At 38.2% G+C, this 16256-nt stretch overlaps 1 protein-coding gene across 8 annotated transcripts in view; it reads left to right on the forward strand.

The window, feature by feature from the left end:
* The window catches only part of PATJ (PATJ crumbs cell polarity complex component), a 392045-nt gene that overhangs the window by 134647 nt on the left and 241142 nt on the right, over window positions 1-16256 (forward strand). For all 8 annotated transcript variants that reach the window (XM_057500268.1, XM_036911254.2, XM_057500269.1 and 5 more), the window contains exons 21-22: window positions 6781-6847; window positions 11400-11574. In XM_057500268.1, the coding sequence (XP_057356251.1) occupies window positions 6781-6847; window positions 11400-11574 (242 nt within the window). The remainder of the gene's footprint in view (window positions 1-6780; window positions 6848-11399; window positions 11575-16256) is intronic.

The raw sequence follows: 16256 nt of genomic DNA on the forward strand, positions 1-16256 counted from the left end.
TGGAGTGGATTCTTTAGGGTTTGTTATGTACAATATCATGTCACCTGCAAACAGGGACAGTTTAGCTTCTTCCTTGCCAATCTGGATGCCTTTTATTTCTTTGTGTTGTCTGATTGTAGTGGCTTGGACCTCCAGTACTATGTTGAATAAAAGTTGGGAGAGTGGGCATCCTTGTCTTGTTCCCAATCTTAGGGGAAAGGCTTTCATCTGCTCACTGTTAAGTATTATGTTGGCTGTGGGTTTGTGATATATGGCCTTTATTATGTTGAGGTAGTTGCCCTTTGTACCCATTTTGTTGAGAGTTTCTATCATGAAGGGATGTTGAATTTTGTTGAATGTTTTTTCAGCATCTATGGAGATGATCATGTGGTTTTGTCCTTCTTTTTGCTGATGTGGTAGATGATATTGATGGCTTTTCAAACGTTGTACCATCCTTGCATCCCTGGGATGAATCCCACTTGATCATGGTGTATGATCCTCTTGATGTATTTTTGAATTCAGTTTGCTAATATTTTGTTGAATATTTTTGCATCTATGTTCATCAGGGATATTGGTCTGTAATTTTCTTTTTTTGTGGTGTCTTTACATGACTTTGGCAATGGAATGATGTTGACCCCATAGAATGCATTTGGAAGTATTCCCTCTTTTTCTACTCTTTGGAAAACTTTAAGGAGGATGGGTATTTGGTCTTCACTAAATGTTTGTTAAAATTCAGCAGTGAAGCCATCTGGTCCAGAGGTTTTGTTTGGGTAGTTTTTTGATTACCAGTTCAATTTCGTTGCTGGTAATTCGTCTGTTTAGATTTTCTGTTTCTTTCGGGGCCAGCCTTGGAAGGTTGTATTTTTCTAGAAAATTGTCCATTTCTTCTAGGTTATCCAGTTTGTTGGCATATAATTTTTCATAGTATTCTCTAATAATTCTTTGTATTTCTTTGGTGTCCGTAGTGATTTTTCCTTACTCATTGCTGGTTCTGTTTATGTGTGTAGACTCTCATTTTTTCTTGATAAGTCTGGCTAGGGGCTTATCTATTTTATTTTCTCAAAGAACTATCTCTTGCTTTCATTGATTCTTTCTATTGTTTTATTCTTCTTGATTTTATTTATTTCTGCTCTAATCTTTATTATGTCCTTCCTTCTACTGACTTTGGGCTCATTTGTTCTTCTTTTTCTATTTTCATTAATTGTGACTTTTGAGTGTTCATATGGGATTATTCTTTCCTGAGATAGGCCTGTATTTCAATATACTTTCCTCTTAGCACGGCCTTTGCTGCATCCCACAGATTTTGCGGTGTTGAATCATTGTTGTCATTAGTTTCCATATAATGCTTGATCTCTGTTTTTATTTGCTCACTGATCCATTGGTTATTTAGGAGCATGTTGTGAAGCCTCCATGTCTTTGTGGGATTTTTCATTTTCTTTGCATAATTTACTTCTAGTTTCATGTCTTTGTGGTCTGAGAAACTGATTGGTACAATTTCAATCTTTTTGAATTTACCAAGGCTCTTTTTGTGGCTTAGTATATGATCTATTCTTGAAAATGTTCTAAGTGCACTTAAGAAGAATGTGTATTCTGCTGCTTTTGGGTGTGGAGTTCTGTAGATGTGTGTTAGGTCCATCTGTTCTAATGTGTTGTTAAGTGCCTCTGTGTCCTTACTTATTTTCTGTCTGGTTGATCTGTTCTTCAGAGTGAGTGGAGAGTTGAAGTCTCCTAGAATGAATGCATTGCATTCTATTTCCCCTTTTAGTTCTGTTAGTATTTGTTACACATATGTAGGTGTTCCTGTGTTGGGCACATAGATATTTATAATGGTTATATCTTCTTGTTGGATTGACTCCTTTATCATTATGTAATGTCCTTCTTTGTCTCTTGTGACTTTCTCTGTTTTGAAGTCTATAGATGGGTCTTGATGTGTATAGATGGGTCTTGTTTTTTATCCATTCAGTGACTCTATTGGTGCATTCAGTCCATTTACATTTAGGGTGATTATCGATAGGTATGTACTTATTGCCACTGCAGTCTTTAGATTTGTGGTTACAAAAGGTTCAAGGTTAACTTCCTTACTATCTAATAGTCTATCTTAACTCACTCAATATGCTTTTAGAAACACAATCTAAAGGTCGTTTTTTTCTTCTCCTTTTTCTTCCTCCTCCATTCTTTATACATTAGGTATCATATTCTGTACTCTTTGTCTATCCCTTGATTGACTTTGGGGATAGTTGATTTAATTTTGCATTTGCTTAGTAATTAACTGTTCTACTTTCTTTACCGTGGTTTTATTACCTCTGGTGACAGCTATTAAACCTAGGAACACTTCCAACTATAGCAGACCCTCCAAAATACACTGTAGAGACAGTTTGTGGGAGGTAAATTCTCTCAGCTTTTGCTTATCTGGAAATTGCTTAATCCCTCCTTCAAATTTAAATGATAATCTTGCCAGATAAAGTAATCTTGGTTCGAGGTGTTTTTGCTTCATTGCATTAAATACATCATGCCACTCCCTTCTGGCCTGTAAGGTTTCTGCTGAGAAGTCTGATGATAGCCTAATGAGCTTTCCTTTGTTTGTGATCTTATTTCTCTCTCTGGCTGCTTTTAATAGTCTGTCCTTTTCCTTGATCTTTGCCATTTTAATTACTATATGTCTTGGTGTTATCTTCCTTGGGTCCCTTGTGTTGGGAGATCTGTGCACCTCCTTGGCCTGAGAGACTATCTCCTTCCCCAGAGTGGGGAAGTTTTCAGCAATTACCTCTTCAAAGACACTTTCTATTCTCTCTCTTTTTCTTCTGATACCCCTATAATGCGAGCATTGCTCCATTTGGATTGGTCACACAGTTCTCTCAATATTCTTTCATTCTTAGAGATCCTTTTTTCTCTCTGTGCCTCAGCTTCTTTGTTTTCCTCTTCTTTGATTTCTGTTTCATTTATTGTCGCCTCCACCATATCTAATCTCCTTTTAATACCCTCCATTGTGCTCTTCAAGGATTGGCTCTCCCTCTGGAATTCATTCCTGAGTTCTTGAATATTTTTCTGTATCTCCATGAGTATGTTAATGATTTTTATTTTGATGTCCCTTTCAGGAAGATTCATGAGATCAATTTCATTTGAATCTTTCTCAGGTGTTGTATTCATAATTTTACTTTGAACCAGGTGTCTTTGATGTTTCATATTTGTATATGGCACCCTCTAGTGTCCAGAAGCTCTTCTCTCTGTAGCTGCCCAGCCCCTGAATCAATGTTAGGGGTCGCAGGGGAGCAGTATTGTTGCCTAGGGGGAGGAAGGAGCTGATTCCTGCTTTCCGGCTGCTATGCCTGCCTCCACTGCCAGAACCAGTTGGCTGAACAGACAGGTATAAGCCTCTATGCTTTGCGTTTGTATTTGCTGTAGATGGGGCTTCCCTCTGGGTGGCCTAACACCTGGGTAGAGTTTGCCCATTTGCAAACTAGGTGGGGCTGGCCGGGAGAAAGGTGCAGTAGGCTGCGTATCACGGAGGGGGTCCTTGGAGCTGTGTAGCCAGCCAGGGACCTGGAGCACCTGAAGATTGTGAAAGTTCCCAACCTGCTGGGCAGAGTGCACCCGGACAATTTTGTCTACCTGTCCTTTCTCCTGAGTAGTAAGCTCTGGGCAATCCTTGCCCCTTTAGCAGCCCTCTTGCTATTAGGAAGTCTCTCAGACTGCCTGCCTTTCTTTTTTCCCAGAACAGCCGGATATGGATCCCTGCTTTCCACAAGAGGCTGGAGTCTCAGTCTCTCCAGGTATTCTGCCTATCTTAGCTTTCCAACCCCCTTATCACGAGAGTACCATGAAAGCACCGTGAAATGTAGGTTTGTTCTCCCATAGCAGATCTCTGGAGTTAGGTATTCAGCAGTCCCAGGCCTCCACTTCTTTCCCGCTCCATTTCTCTTCCTCCCGCCAGTGGGCATGGGTGGGGTTCCTGGTGGGCCACGGCTTTGATACATTTCCCTGTTCTGTGAGGTTTATTCTTTTCTCAGGTGTATGCAATTTGGCACAGCCCTTTTTACTGTTGTTCTTTCAGGATTAGTCATATTAATCATACTTTTGTATTATATGCAGTTTTAGGAGGAAGCCTCTATCTCATCTCTCACACCACCATCTTTAATCCACCTCACTTCATTTCATTATGCCATTTCAAAATGCCTCCATCATAGGCATTTTATCATCTCACATCCTCACAAGAAGGCTAAGTACAGTACAATAACATATTTGGAGTGGGAGAGACCACATTCACATAACTTATTTATTGTAAAATTGTTCTATTATTAGTTATTATATTGTTAATCTCTTACTATGCCTAATTTGTAGATTAAACTTAATCATTGGTATGTGTATATAGGAAAGTCAGTGCAGTTGACTCAGATAACACAGGTTTGAACTGTGCAGGCCCACTTACATGCAGTTTTTTTTAGTAAACATTGGGATATTTTTTGGAGATTTTCAGTAATTGGAAAGGATATTGTCTCTAATCTTACATTATTGGTAAGATTACAGTATGTATATATATATATTGCATGTAATATATATAACATGCAAAGTATGTATTAACCAATAATTTATGTTATTGGTAAGGCTTCTGGTCAACGGTAGGCTAGTATCAGTTAAGTTTTCATGAATTTTTGACTGCACAGGATGTCAGCGCCCCTAACCCCCACATTGTTCAAGGGTCAGCTGCATATCTAGAGTTCAGTACTATTCATGGTTTCAGGCATTTACTAGGGGTCTTGGAACATATCCCCTCCAGATAAGGGGAAACCGAACATAAAATTGATCATTTTAACCATGATTAGGCTTACAATTCCAGTGGCATTAAATACACTTACATTGTTGTACAACCATCACCACCATCCATCTCCAGAGCTTTTTCATCTTCCCAAATTGAAACTGTACCCATTAAACAATAACTGCCCATTTTCCACTTCCCTTATCCTCTGGTAACCAACCGCAGTTCTACTCTTTGTCTCGAAAAGTTTAACTACTCTAGGTACCTCATATAAGTGGAAGCACACAATATTTGACCTTTCGTGTCAGACCTATTTCACTTAGCATGATGTCAGAATTCATCCATGTTATAGTATGTGTCTGAATTTTCTCTTTTTGAAGCCCAGTAATATTTGATGTGTTTCTGGGTGTTTTTACCTTTGGCTATAATGAGTAATGCTGTTGTGGGCTTTGGGGTACAATTATCTGTTCAAATCCCTGCTTTAAATTTTTTTGGGTATATACCCAGAAGTGAAATTGTTAGATCATTTGGTAATTCTATGTTTAATTTTTTGAGGAACCACCATACTGTTTTCCACAGCAGCTGCACCATTTTATATTCCCACCAGCAATGCACATGTTTTCTAATTTCTCCACATGCTCACCAACACTTTTGTTTTCTTTTGTTAATAGGTGTGAAATGGTATCTCATTGTACTTTTGATTTTCATTTCCCTAATTATTTTGATGTGGAACCATTTTTCTTGTGCTTATGCCATCTTCATATATTTGTAGAAATGACTTCTGAAGTCCTTTGCCCATTTTTTAAAGATATGATTCTTTTTCCCTGAGGATTATTACCTGAGAGTAATTTTGTATTGTTTTCTTCTCTGTTTAGAAAAAAGGAAAAACAATTCATTTTTCTAAAGATCTAACCTCTCATACCCTCTATACTGAGCTTTCAGATTCAGGTATCAATTCTCTTATTCTTCAGTTACATCATTGCTATGGACTTAAGAAAAAAGTCCAATGCCCAAAAATTGCTATAAGATTTGTTCTTTTTAAGTACTCAGTGCCTATCATCTTACTCCCTTCCCTAAGAACTTCTTGCTTGTATTATACTAGGCAACTAAGTAGTAAGAGCTTATTTCTAATCCCTACTTAATATTTGATTTCAGTTCTATGCTGTGTAGCCTCCATTAGGTTTTGGGTATAGTTACATGCTAAGTATTTTCACAATCTGCATTGAAAAAGCTTGTAGTATTTGGTATATTAGTTTATGAGAGGTCCTTTTATTACCATTGAAATCTGACCAATATAAGTTAATGAAAAAACATGGACCATTATAAAAAGATATAATTCACATTCTTGTTTTGAACAATCTAAATTATCAACAGTAGAGAATAACATAGTGTAATTCACATTAATGAATTAAGGTATGTCCTTATGGTGGCCATAATGTCATCATTTAATTTTATGTTTATAAAAAAGATACCATAAACTAAGTCAGTGAAAATGGTATGTTCTGGAAGATTATAACTGGAAAACCATAAAAGACGTCTACAAAAGGAAGACAAGAGGAAAGTGCCATAAATTATCCACTGTGCTTATCTTTACGTTTGGATAACTGGGGATCGCTAGGCAGAGAAGTGTGCTAGAGAGAGCATAGCAAAGGCTTAGAGTATTCAAAATTCACCAGGTGTTTCAGATCAGCAATGTGATCAAACATTATCCAGTAGATACTGTGTATAAAGCCATTGATTGTGCTTGGCTTGAATCTTTTATTCCTCTATCTTAGTGAGTGTCTATTTAAATCCATTTATTGATGTTTATAAAACAGTATTTTCACTTAAAAAGTCTATTGTTTGGAAAAAACAGATTTTATTAGCCTGTACTCTTGTAGATATTGAGTTGTCAACATTTGTTATTGCTTGGTTGAGTAAAAGCTGTTCTTGAGAAGGCCTGTTTGCAGGGCCAGTTTTCTACTATCATTATCTGGTTTGAACAATATTACAGTGTTCCACATTTTATCATAAAGTACTAATGCATTTCTGTTTTTCTTCCTGTCAAGATGAAAGAAAATTTTGGCATTGATTCCCTATCCACTATACCCTTAACTGAAGGAAATAGTCAACAAGGTAGGTTTGAGGATCTGGAAAATCTTAATTCGTTAACCAAAAGCAGTCTGGATTTAGGTTTGTGGGGGTTTTTTGTTTGTCAAAGACACAAATTACATTATTTTGCATTCTTTGAGTTTTATTTTTGCATATGATGAATTTTACTGTCATACTGTCATTCATTATGATGTTTCAAATTTAAGTCTGCTTATTAATTAATCTACTTCAGAATATCTGGGAGATAGTTTATATTTCAATACAGAACTCCAGACTCTGTTTTCTGAGAGCATTGCATTTTCCCTGCCTCATTTTGCTTTTTATTAGCAGTATGGATTAAAACTAAAACTAGTACCTCTTGATGAATCTGAAATGTCTCTGCTAATATATATTAAAATCTCTGGTGCTATTAAGTAATACTGTTAGCTCCTTGAATGGGGTTGTTAAATATTAATAAAGAGAGGCATATTTTAAACATTTATGAAACATTTTTATAGCCATATATTATAGTCAGTTTGGTGCATTAATAACTTAGTTTCCATTAAGGAATCCTAAAAGTATAGTGCCTCTCCCTGCCTCCCCCAATATTGATCCTTATATATTTTTGAAAACTTGACTTTAAAAAATAATCTTTCTTCATCTGACTCTGAAATATTGATTTCCATTATAATATTGAGACCCCCATAATATTAAGAATTCCTTCAGATTCTAGGTGAGACTGTTAAGTTCTTTCACAGCACTAAGATTTATAGAGCCGTTGTTCAGGATTTATGCTGTCCTTCACCTGCTATGACTCTACTTATAGGAAAAGTCTTTCTCTGTGGGCAGTTCTTATGTTGCATGGTAATGTGTTGTAGGGGAAAGACACCACTGTGGAAAGTTATGTAAAAAGTTTAAATGAATTAAGCATTCTGTTAAGTAAAATCTAAAGAATGGAATCCTTAATGACAAAGATTGAAGGCATGTATGAGCTGATAATAATTGTCAGTTCCCTGTGGGTCAAAACAGTATGGATAGTTAATTTTGAATATCTCCGATTAGATAAGTTTATCCAATTTTTCATGATGTATAACTGTGACAAGGAGAAATATCGGGACTTTCCCCCCGCAGCTTTCCCCATATACTGTTAGTAAAAAATTTCACTACACTTCTATAGTCCTCTGACTGAGTACATGGAGATTTACAGCACAAATGAGTAATTGAATTACTGGATCATATCTGTTTGATTACCACTGATACTTTATAGCAGTCTCATGACTTTGTTGGATCAGACAGTTCTTTGTTGTTCTTCGTTGTGGAGAGCTGGCTGGGTATTGTGTGACGTGTGAAAACTTCCTGGCCCTCTAACTCTAGATGCCAGCAGTACCCTCACCCCAAGTCAGGACTTCTGAACAGAACCAAATGTCCCCTGGGGGGCACAATTGCCCCTAGTTGAGAAGATTCACTGCATTATATGTTCAGGATTGAAAGTAATACAATGGGGTGGGTTTTTGTAGGGGGGCAGTGGAGCTGGGAAGAGGATAGGGAGAGGCATGGGATCCAGTCCCACACTGAGGCCTGCTCTGTGCTCATCTAAGTGACTCCAAGGTTACTTCCTCTGCCTTCTGCTGCCTTTATGAGCTTTTAGGGCAGCTGAGTGAATTGTCACAAATGGTAGCTTAAAATAACAGAAATTAATTATCTCACTGTTCTGAAGGCAAGAAGTCTTAAATCAAGGTGCTTTGTTCCCTTTGAAAGCTTTTGGAAAGAATGTGTTCTTTGCCTCTTCCAGCTTCTGGTGCTCCAGACTTCTTTGGCTTGTGGCTGCATGGTTCCAGTCTCTGCCTGTTTTCACGTGTCCTCTTTTCCCTATCTGTCTTCTCTTCTTCTGTCTCCTATAAAGACACTTGTAATTAGATTTAGGGCCCACTCAGGTAATCCAGGATGGTCTCATCTCAGGATACTTTTTTTGCATCTGCAAAGGCCTGATTTTCCAAATAGTCAAATTCATAGTTTCTCTAGCATGGAAATATCTTTTGGTGGGGGCACCATTCAACCCATTACACAGCTTTAACCTGATGCTTTGTGAGGTTGTGGGAATTTATTTTTAGAGGTTATACCTTTGCAAATGAAGTTAAACTCATATATCTTAGATCTGTCTTTACTAGAAAAGCATTCATAACCACATGCTTTTAGGAAAAAATTTTGAGACCCTCTATCTAGAACACTTTGTAAGCATAAGTGTTTGCATTAGTGCTAACCATGGGTGGGCTGAGAAATTATTGATACAGAGTCAGTACAGATTTCAGCAGTGTACATATGTAGTTAATTCTACTCAGAATTTGATTTTGCTCTTGAGATCCCTGTCCAGCAAAGGGAAGACTTTCAGTACCAGATTCCTCTGTACTAAACTGTTAACCTGCTGTATCACCAGGTAATCTCAGGCCTCTCTAAGCCTCTCCACTTCCTCAACTGTAAAACGAAGGATTTGGGCTAATTGTTCTTTTAAGGCCTCTTTCAAATGTGCAGCTCTTTGACCACTTTATTAGTAACAGACAATTTTAGAACCCTGGGTGAATTTCTGTCCATGCACCCAAGACTCAGGCACACATACTCGTTTGTGTGCCTTTCTCTTACTATGAACAACTAAGCTTCTGGAGAGCAAGGCTTGTATCTGATTATGTTACCATAGTAGGGGCTCAAGAAATATTTGCTGAATGAGGAAGTGAAGTGCTGCTCATCTGTGGTTATCCAAATGCATAACAGCTCCCTACTGTTTCGTTTTGTTTCCAGATGCTAAGTTATACAGTAACCCACTCTCCTCTCTACTTGGATTTTTCTTGTCTTTCTTTTGTTGACCATTCTGTTGTTGCACCTCAGCAAGTATAAACTTTTGACAATTTCCCCCAGTCCTCTCCTGTAAGTATTAACTTCCATTTGTCCAGGAACATTTTTTTCTAACTTCCCTGTTTTTCTAACCTTTTTGCTCCTGCTGTTACCTAACAACTGCACAGGCCCCCGAGGACTTGATTTGTTTTATGAGTTCCTAGGTTCTGTGCTACAGTTTGTGAACAGCTCTGTAAAGTGCAACCGTGTCAAGCAGTGTGAGAGATGAGAAGTATGTGCATGAGCGCAGCACTAGCAGGGGTCCGTGGAGGAGGAGGAGGGTGAAGGGCACGGGCAGTCTTTGTGTGGGGCAGGCAGTGAAGTTTTAAGCAAACTGCAGCAACCTGTGAAACTCAATGCTGTCACTTAACAGGTTGCTTTTACCAACACAGCTGGGTGGGAAATAGCTCTGCGATTATCTCTAAAGTGGTTTTAGGCCATTGCTGCCAGATCTTCATTCCACTCCCCATCTCTCCTCCATGGGGAGGCAGAGAAGTAAAAGCCAGAACAGTGTGGCAATGATGTGGATTTGACTGCTTTGCAGGAACTAGGCCCCAGTGCCTGGGAGAGAAGGTGTTTGAGGGCTGGAGGAAGTGGCATCTGGGACTTCCTTTAAGACCACCTGAGCATTACAGTTATTTTCACCCCCTCTTCAGATTCTCTGTTGTATTACCACCTGCTCAGTTCCTGATTCCCAAGTTTTGAGACAAAATAAAAAGCAGAAGTACTAGTGAGTTTACTAGGTAATTTGTTGAATATGAAGAAATGGAAAGAATTTAGGTAATGCTTATAGAAAAAGTTTTGGAATAGTATCTCTATCTCTTAGAGATCATTTCTGATTTTTTGATAAGCCAGATCTCCAAAATGCACTATAAATGTATGAATTTAAGCAATGTGTTTGATCACAATTCATCCTCTTTGTACAACATGGTGAAGAAAGATTGGCTTGGAATTCATAGTGGATTACTGGGGTGTATCCTTAGAGAGGTTCATGGATTGGTGCCACTGTGGGTGCAGGGCTCTAACCGTGTGCCACAGGGCTCTGCACAGCTCTGTCCTAGTTATTCTTTTTCTCAGTGAATGGCAAAATGACACAGATGGCATGTCAGGTAAATTTGCACATTCCAATTGGCAAAATTCCTTAACCCAAGTTTCCCCATCTATAAAATATGATTGCTAGTCTCTTTTCTCTCTAACTCATAGTTTGATGTGAGAATTAAATGAGGTAACAAATGTATAAGAATTCTGAACTTTATCAACAAAGCTCTTTGAAAATGTGAGTATTTTTATTTGGTTAGTTGTTTTGTGGAATTATTTTTTTAAATCAGTGAAATGTGGGAGTGCCTGTAATTAGGATAACTTAGATTGATAAAGGAAATTTAGTAGTATCATTAGAATACCATCATAAAGGGGATCTTTTAAAATAAATTAAATAAAATATTCATATTGATAAAATACCATGTTTTCAATGAACCTATACTTAAAATTGTAACTCTTGTGACATCTCTATCCCCCTTCCTTGCTTCATTTTTCATCACAGTACTTATTACCATCTGACAGATTAAATATTTTGTTTATTTATTAGCTTAATATAAATTATTTCTACTTGGATGGGGCCTGCCTATAGTAGGTGCCCATAACTATTTATTGAATGAATGAAGAATAAATGAAAGCATCTTGTGTTCATTGTTACTCTGGGTTTGTTTTTTAGGCATGATGATTTCAAATGATGCCCAAGGTCCTGGTTTGCTTGTTGAACTTCCTACTGTGCCTCAAAGAAGGGAGCAAGAAGATTTGCCTTTATATCAACTCCCTGGGACTCAAGTTGCTTCCAAGGCCTCAGCATACACAGGAATGTTGTCTTCTAGATATGCCACTGATGCTTGGTATGACATCATTTATCTTTGTTGTCACATTTTAAAATAGTTCTATTTTTGCTTCTACTTTAAAAAAAGGTAAGATTATGGTAGAACATTTGGAAAATACAGAAAATCAGAAATTTTATTATGAATAAAATCTATATTAGACAACTACTATGAGAATTTCACATACTTAAAATTGAAAAATTTGTACAAATGTACAATTTGTACAGTTTTGTGTTCTTGCAGTTGTGAACAAAATGTATTACATGGACTATTTGCTTAGAGAATGGGACATTAGTTGAGTTTAATAACTTAATCACTTGATGTACTTGAGGACAAGTTAAGGAGAGAATGGGTTTAAGAGTTAGAGAATCTACTGGAATTGGTGACTGTTAATATGTTGGGGGTGAGAGGAAGTAGTTGAGGATGATTTGTGTTTCCGGACTAGAAATTAGATGGATTAGTGGGACCTCTAATTCTTTACCATTTTATTATAAGAGCATTAACAGGTTGGAAGGGAAACAATGAGTTTGGTTTGGGACATGTTGGGAGTTCAAGTATCCATAGGAAAACAAAGTGAAGTAGAGTCAGTTAGATATATCATTCTGGGGATTAATGTTGAGACCTATCCTGACATGGATATTTGGGAGCAAGATCAAGTGCAGGTGAAACTCCAGGATTTGAATAGTTATCCGGGGTAGTTCAAAGAATAAGAAGAGCATAGGGCCAAAATTGGAGTCCTGCAAAGCAGCAATATCAAAGGTATGAATGGAGAAAGAAAATAGTGCAGTGGAATGAACATAGTGTAGAAGGAAATTGATGAACTAGAGGTTGCATAGAAAAAAAAGGAAAAACATTTTAACAAAAGGATCATCACAGACTATTGTTACATTCTACACAGAGGTCAAGGTAGAAAAACAAAAGTTTTCAAGGGGTTTGGACACATGGATATCTTTGGTAAGCATAGAACAGTTTCTATAGAGGGGAAATCGGAGAGTAGTGGCTGAGAATTGAGTAGGTCGGAAATTGGACATAGTAAGAACAGATGAGTGTTTTGAGTCATGGTCACAAAAAGAGGCAGATAGACTGCTATTACCTAGACAACTGGAAGTTACTGTTGAATTAAGCTTTGGGGGGAGTTGTGTGTGTGTGTGTGTGTGTGTGTGTGTGTGTGTGTGTGTGTGTGTGTGTGTGTGTGTGTATACATAACTACACACAGAAAGGATAGGAAAGATCCAGAAAAGGTCAATGTAGATGCTAGAAAGGTGGTGATTAAGCATAGTACACGGAGAGGATGGAGGGAGAGAATATTGCCCACCTAGAGAGATTAAGCTTTGATAGTTTGATAGGAGGGAGTTACCCTCCTCCACAGAAACAGTTGCCAGGGATGAAAGGATGGTACAAATGCAGGTACGAGAATCCAAATAGATTCTTGCCCAGTGACCTTGGTTTTTTCACCACGGGAAAGTTTATTTACTAAGAGCGATGGGGTGCTGGGTGGAGTGGGCATTAAAGGAGGTGTCAGAGTGGAGATTAGCTTCTGAAACAAGGGTAGGAGAGTAGTATCTTAGTCGTGGGAGGGAACTTAGAAAAAATATTGACCCCCTTTTTCCAAATTCCCAGCGAGGGTGAGAATGAGCATCACCCACTGGGGTGTGGTATCTGTGGCACAGAACTGGAAGCAGGCAGAGAACAAAGGAAGTTGGCAGAGCACTCAGTGAGGACGCTAGGTGTTGAATGGTTTCTCTACAATTCAAGGCAGTTCCATGGAGTGTGATGTGTATTTGGTTCTGGGGGCCTTGGGGATGGGGTATGAGAGTGGAAGCCATATCTGCAGGAGGGATCAGCGCGGCTGTAGCACTGTGAGCTCAGGATGGTAGTAGGGAACAAAGTTGCTAGAGACATTGGCAAAGTGTAACAGAGATAAGAGATGGAGTGGGATTTATTGGTCTTAGTGTTTTTATTCAAACCTTTGTCTAAGAGTGATTTGGGTGATATGTAAAGTGTCTTAGAAAGCTATCACTTCTCTGTTTAGCAATCTGTGACCTTTGCCTAGAACTCTAGATAGAAACTTCATAAACGGTTTTTCTCTGTACTCCTGCATAGCTCATCTCTGAGAGTAAAGGAAAGATGCAGGTAGGTCCAACTACTTGGGGGAATCTGGTGGTTTTTCACTCAGAACTGAACCAATGTGCAGAGGGGAGTGCTGACAGGCCTGGTATCCTAGTGTGAGCCATCTAACTAGCTCCCAGAGGAACTCAACAGTTTTAAATAAGCAAAGGATTTGTTTGTTTAGGAGACATGCCTGGAAGTGGAAATGCTGGAAGAGTTAGGAATATAATTTATTATATTACTGGTCAGATTATTTTCAAATGAGACACCTTTGTTTCTTAAATTTCTCTTGTGCTTAGTGTTAATAACTGAATCTGGGAAGAATTCAGAAATGGGGCTGCTTCTCTAAAGCTACAGAATTGTAACTGTAGATTTGGAAAAGGTCTGAACAAATTTCCAAGCCTACCATCCTTCCTTAAACAGAAGAAGAACTGGGACATCAGTTGTGTCTTACTCAATTCTCCCAGGTTCAGAGAGGGAAGATAACTGTACCCCTAGGCTACTGCTTTTTCTCCTACAGTAAGTATTCTGACTAGCTGATTCTTATGCAGGCACAGGCATTTAAGGACTCCAACCTAACTTTTGTCTTGGGAAATCAGTCTTGCATTTGAATGTTGTTTTTTTGGCTTGCTGTCATAGATTCACGATATATTTAAATCTCAGCAGCTTCCAGAATACTTCCTCTAAGTCTTATTTTCCTTTTTTATCTTTCAGGGTATGCCCTATGGAGTTAGGTTCATAGGTGAATATTCATTGCCACTTAGGAGCCTTCCTGAGTAAGCATAGATTCTTCTGGAAGACAGTCTTTCAGATCATCAGGGTTTCATGAAGTACTAAATGGTATTTTAGAGTTTCTTCTTTGCATTAATTTTTGTGTAGAATCCAGCAGTTAGCACTGTGCTTTTGCATCAAGCCAATTTCTCACATTTCGAGCAGGACTGGTATTTCTTTTAATTAAATTGATTTAAACTGAAAAAAAAAAAAAACCAGTTCACCTACTTCTTCCACTAACTGCACCCCCTCCACCTCTTGCAGTCAACAGTCTGTTCTCTGCATCTATGAACTTGGTTTTTATGGGGTTTTCTTTGGATTCCACATATGAAAGTGATCATGTGTTATTTGTCTTTCTGTGTGAGTTATTTCACTTAGCATAATACCTATGAGGTCCATCCATATTCTCACAAATGGCAAGATTTCATTTTTTTATGCCTGAATAATAATCTATTGTATGTATGTACACTACTGTTTCTTTATCTACTCACCCAACAAAGGACAATTAAGTTGTTTCATATTTGACTGTTCTAAATAATGCTTCAGTGAACATGGGGGTGCATATATCTTTTAGAATCAAGTGTTTTGTTTTCTTCAGATAAATACCCAGAAGTGGAATTGCTGGATCATGCAGTAGTTCTATTTTAAATTTTTTGAAGAACCTCCATACTGTTTTCCATAGTGGTCACACGAATTCATATTTCCATAAACAGTGCACAAAGGTGTACATTTTCTCCAAATCCTTGTCAACACTTGTTATTTCTTGTCTTTTTCTTATTAGCCATCCTAACACATATGAAGTGATATCTCATTGTAGTTTTGATTTGTATTTCCCTGATGATTAATGATACTGAGAATCTTTGTATGTACCTGTTGCTCATCTGTGTATCTTCTTTGGAAAAATGTCTACTCATATGTTCCGCCCACCTTTTAACTGGATCATTTAATTTTTTGTTGTTGCGTTGTATGCGTTCATTATATATTTTGGATATTAGCCTCCTCTTACCGCACATATCATTTATAAATATATTCTCCCATTCACTTGGTTGCCTTTTTATTTTGATGGTTTCCTTTACTGTGCTGGAGCTTTTTAGTTTGATGTAATCCCACTTGCTTATTTTTGCTTTTATTCCCACGTTAAAAAAATCATCACCAAGACCCATGTCAAGGAGCATGTTACCTATGTTTTCTTCTAGGAGTTTTATAATTTCAGGTCTTATGTTCAAGTGTTTAATCCATTTTGAGTTAATTTTTGTGTATGGTGTGAGGTAGTAGTCCAGTTTCATTCTTTTGCATGTGCCTGTCCAATTGTCCCAGAACCGTTTGTAGGAGCTCCCCTCCCAGAGACATTGGCGCTCTGGAGTACAGTAGAGGGCAAATGTGAAGATAGCACTCCAAAGTCTCTGGAAAGGATTAAGTGTGTCCCTACATGCAAGTTGAAGTAGGGACCTGCCCATAAGGTCCCAGTCATAATGATTGACTAATAGGCCTCCTTCACCGAAAAACTGAGCTCCGGGTCTCTTGCCTTTTGCTTTGCCCTGGGGATGGTAACTGTTTAAAACTCTTTCTGTTAGTTACAGTTCTGTTCAACCCATGAGTGTAAGCCCGACTGGTCACCAAAACCAGGCAATGTACAGGTGTCCCCTGGCCGCAGTCATAAAATCAGAGTGCCAGACAGGGTTGTGAGCTCCTTCAATTATTACAGCCCCAAGTGACCAGGAATACAAGCTCCCCTTGTCTCCAGAGCCAAGTGATCATGAGGAATGATATTAAGAGGTCAGATGCACCTTGAAGGTGGAAGTCTCTAGGTAAGAAGGATACTA

This window comes from Manis pentadactyla, chromosome 4 (genome assembly GCF_030020395.1).
Source record: "Manis pentadactyla isolate mManPen7 chromosome 4, mManPen7.hap1, whole genome shotgun sequence".
Classification (NCBI taxonomy): Eukaryota; Metazoa; Chordata; class Mammalia; order Pholidota; family Manidae; genus Manis; species Manis pentadactyla.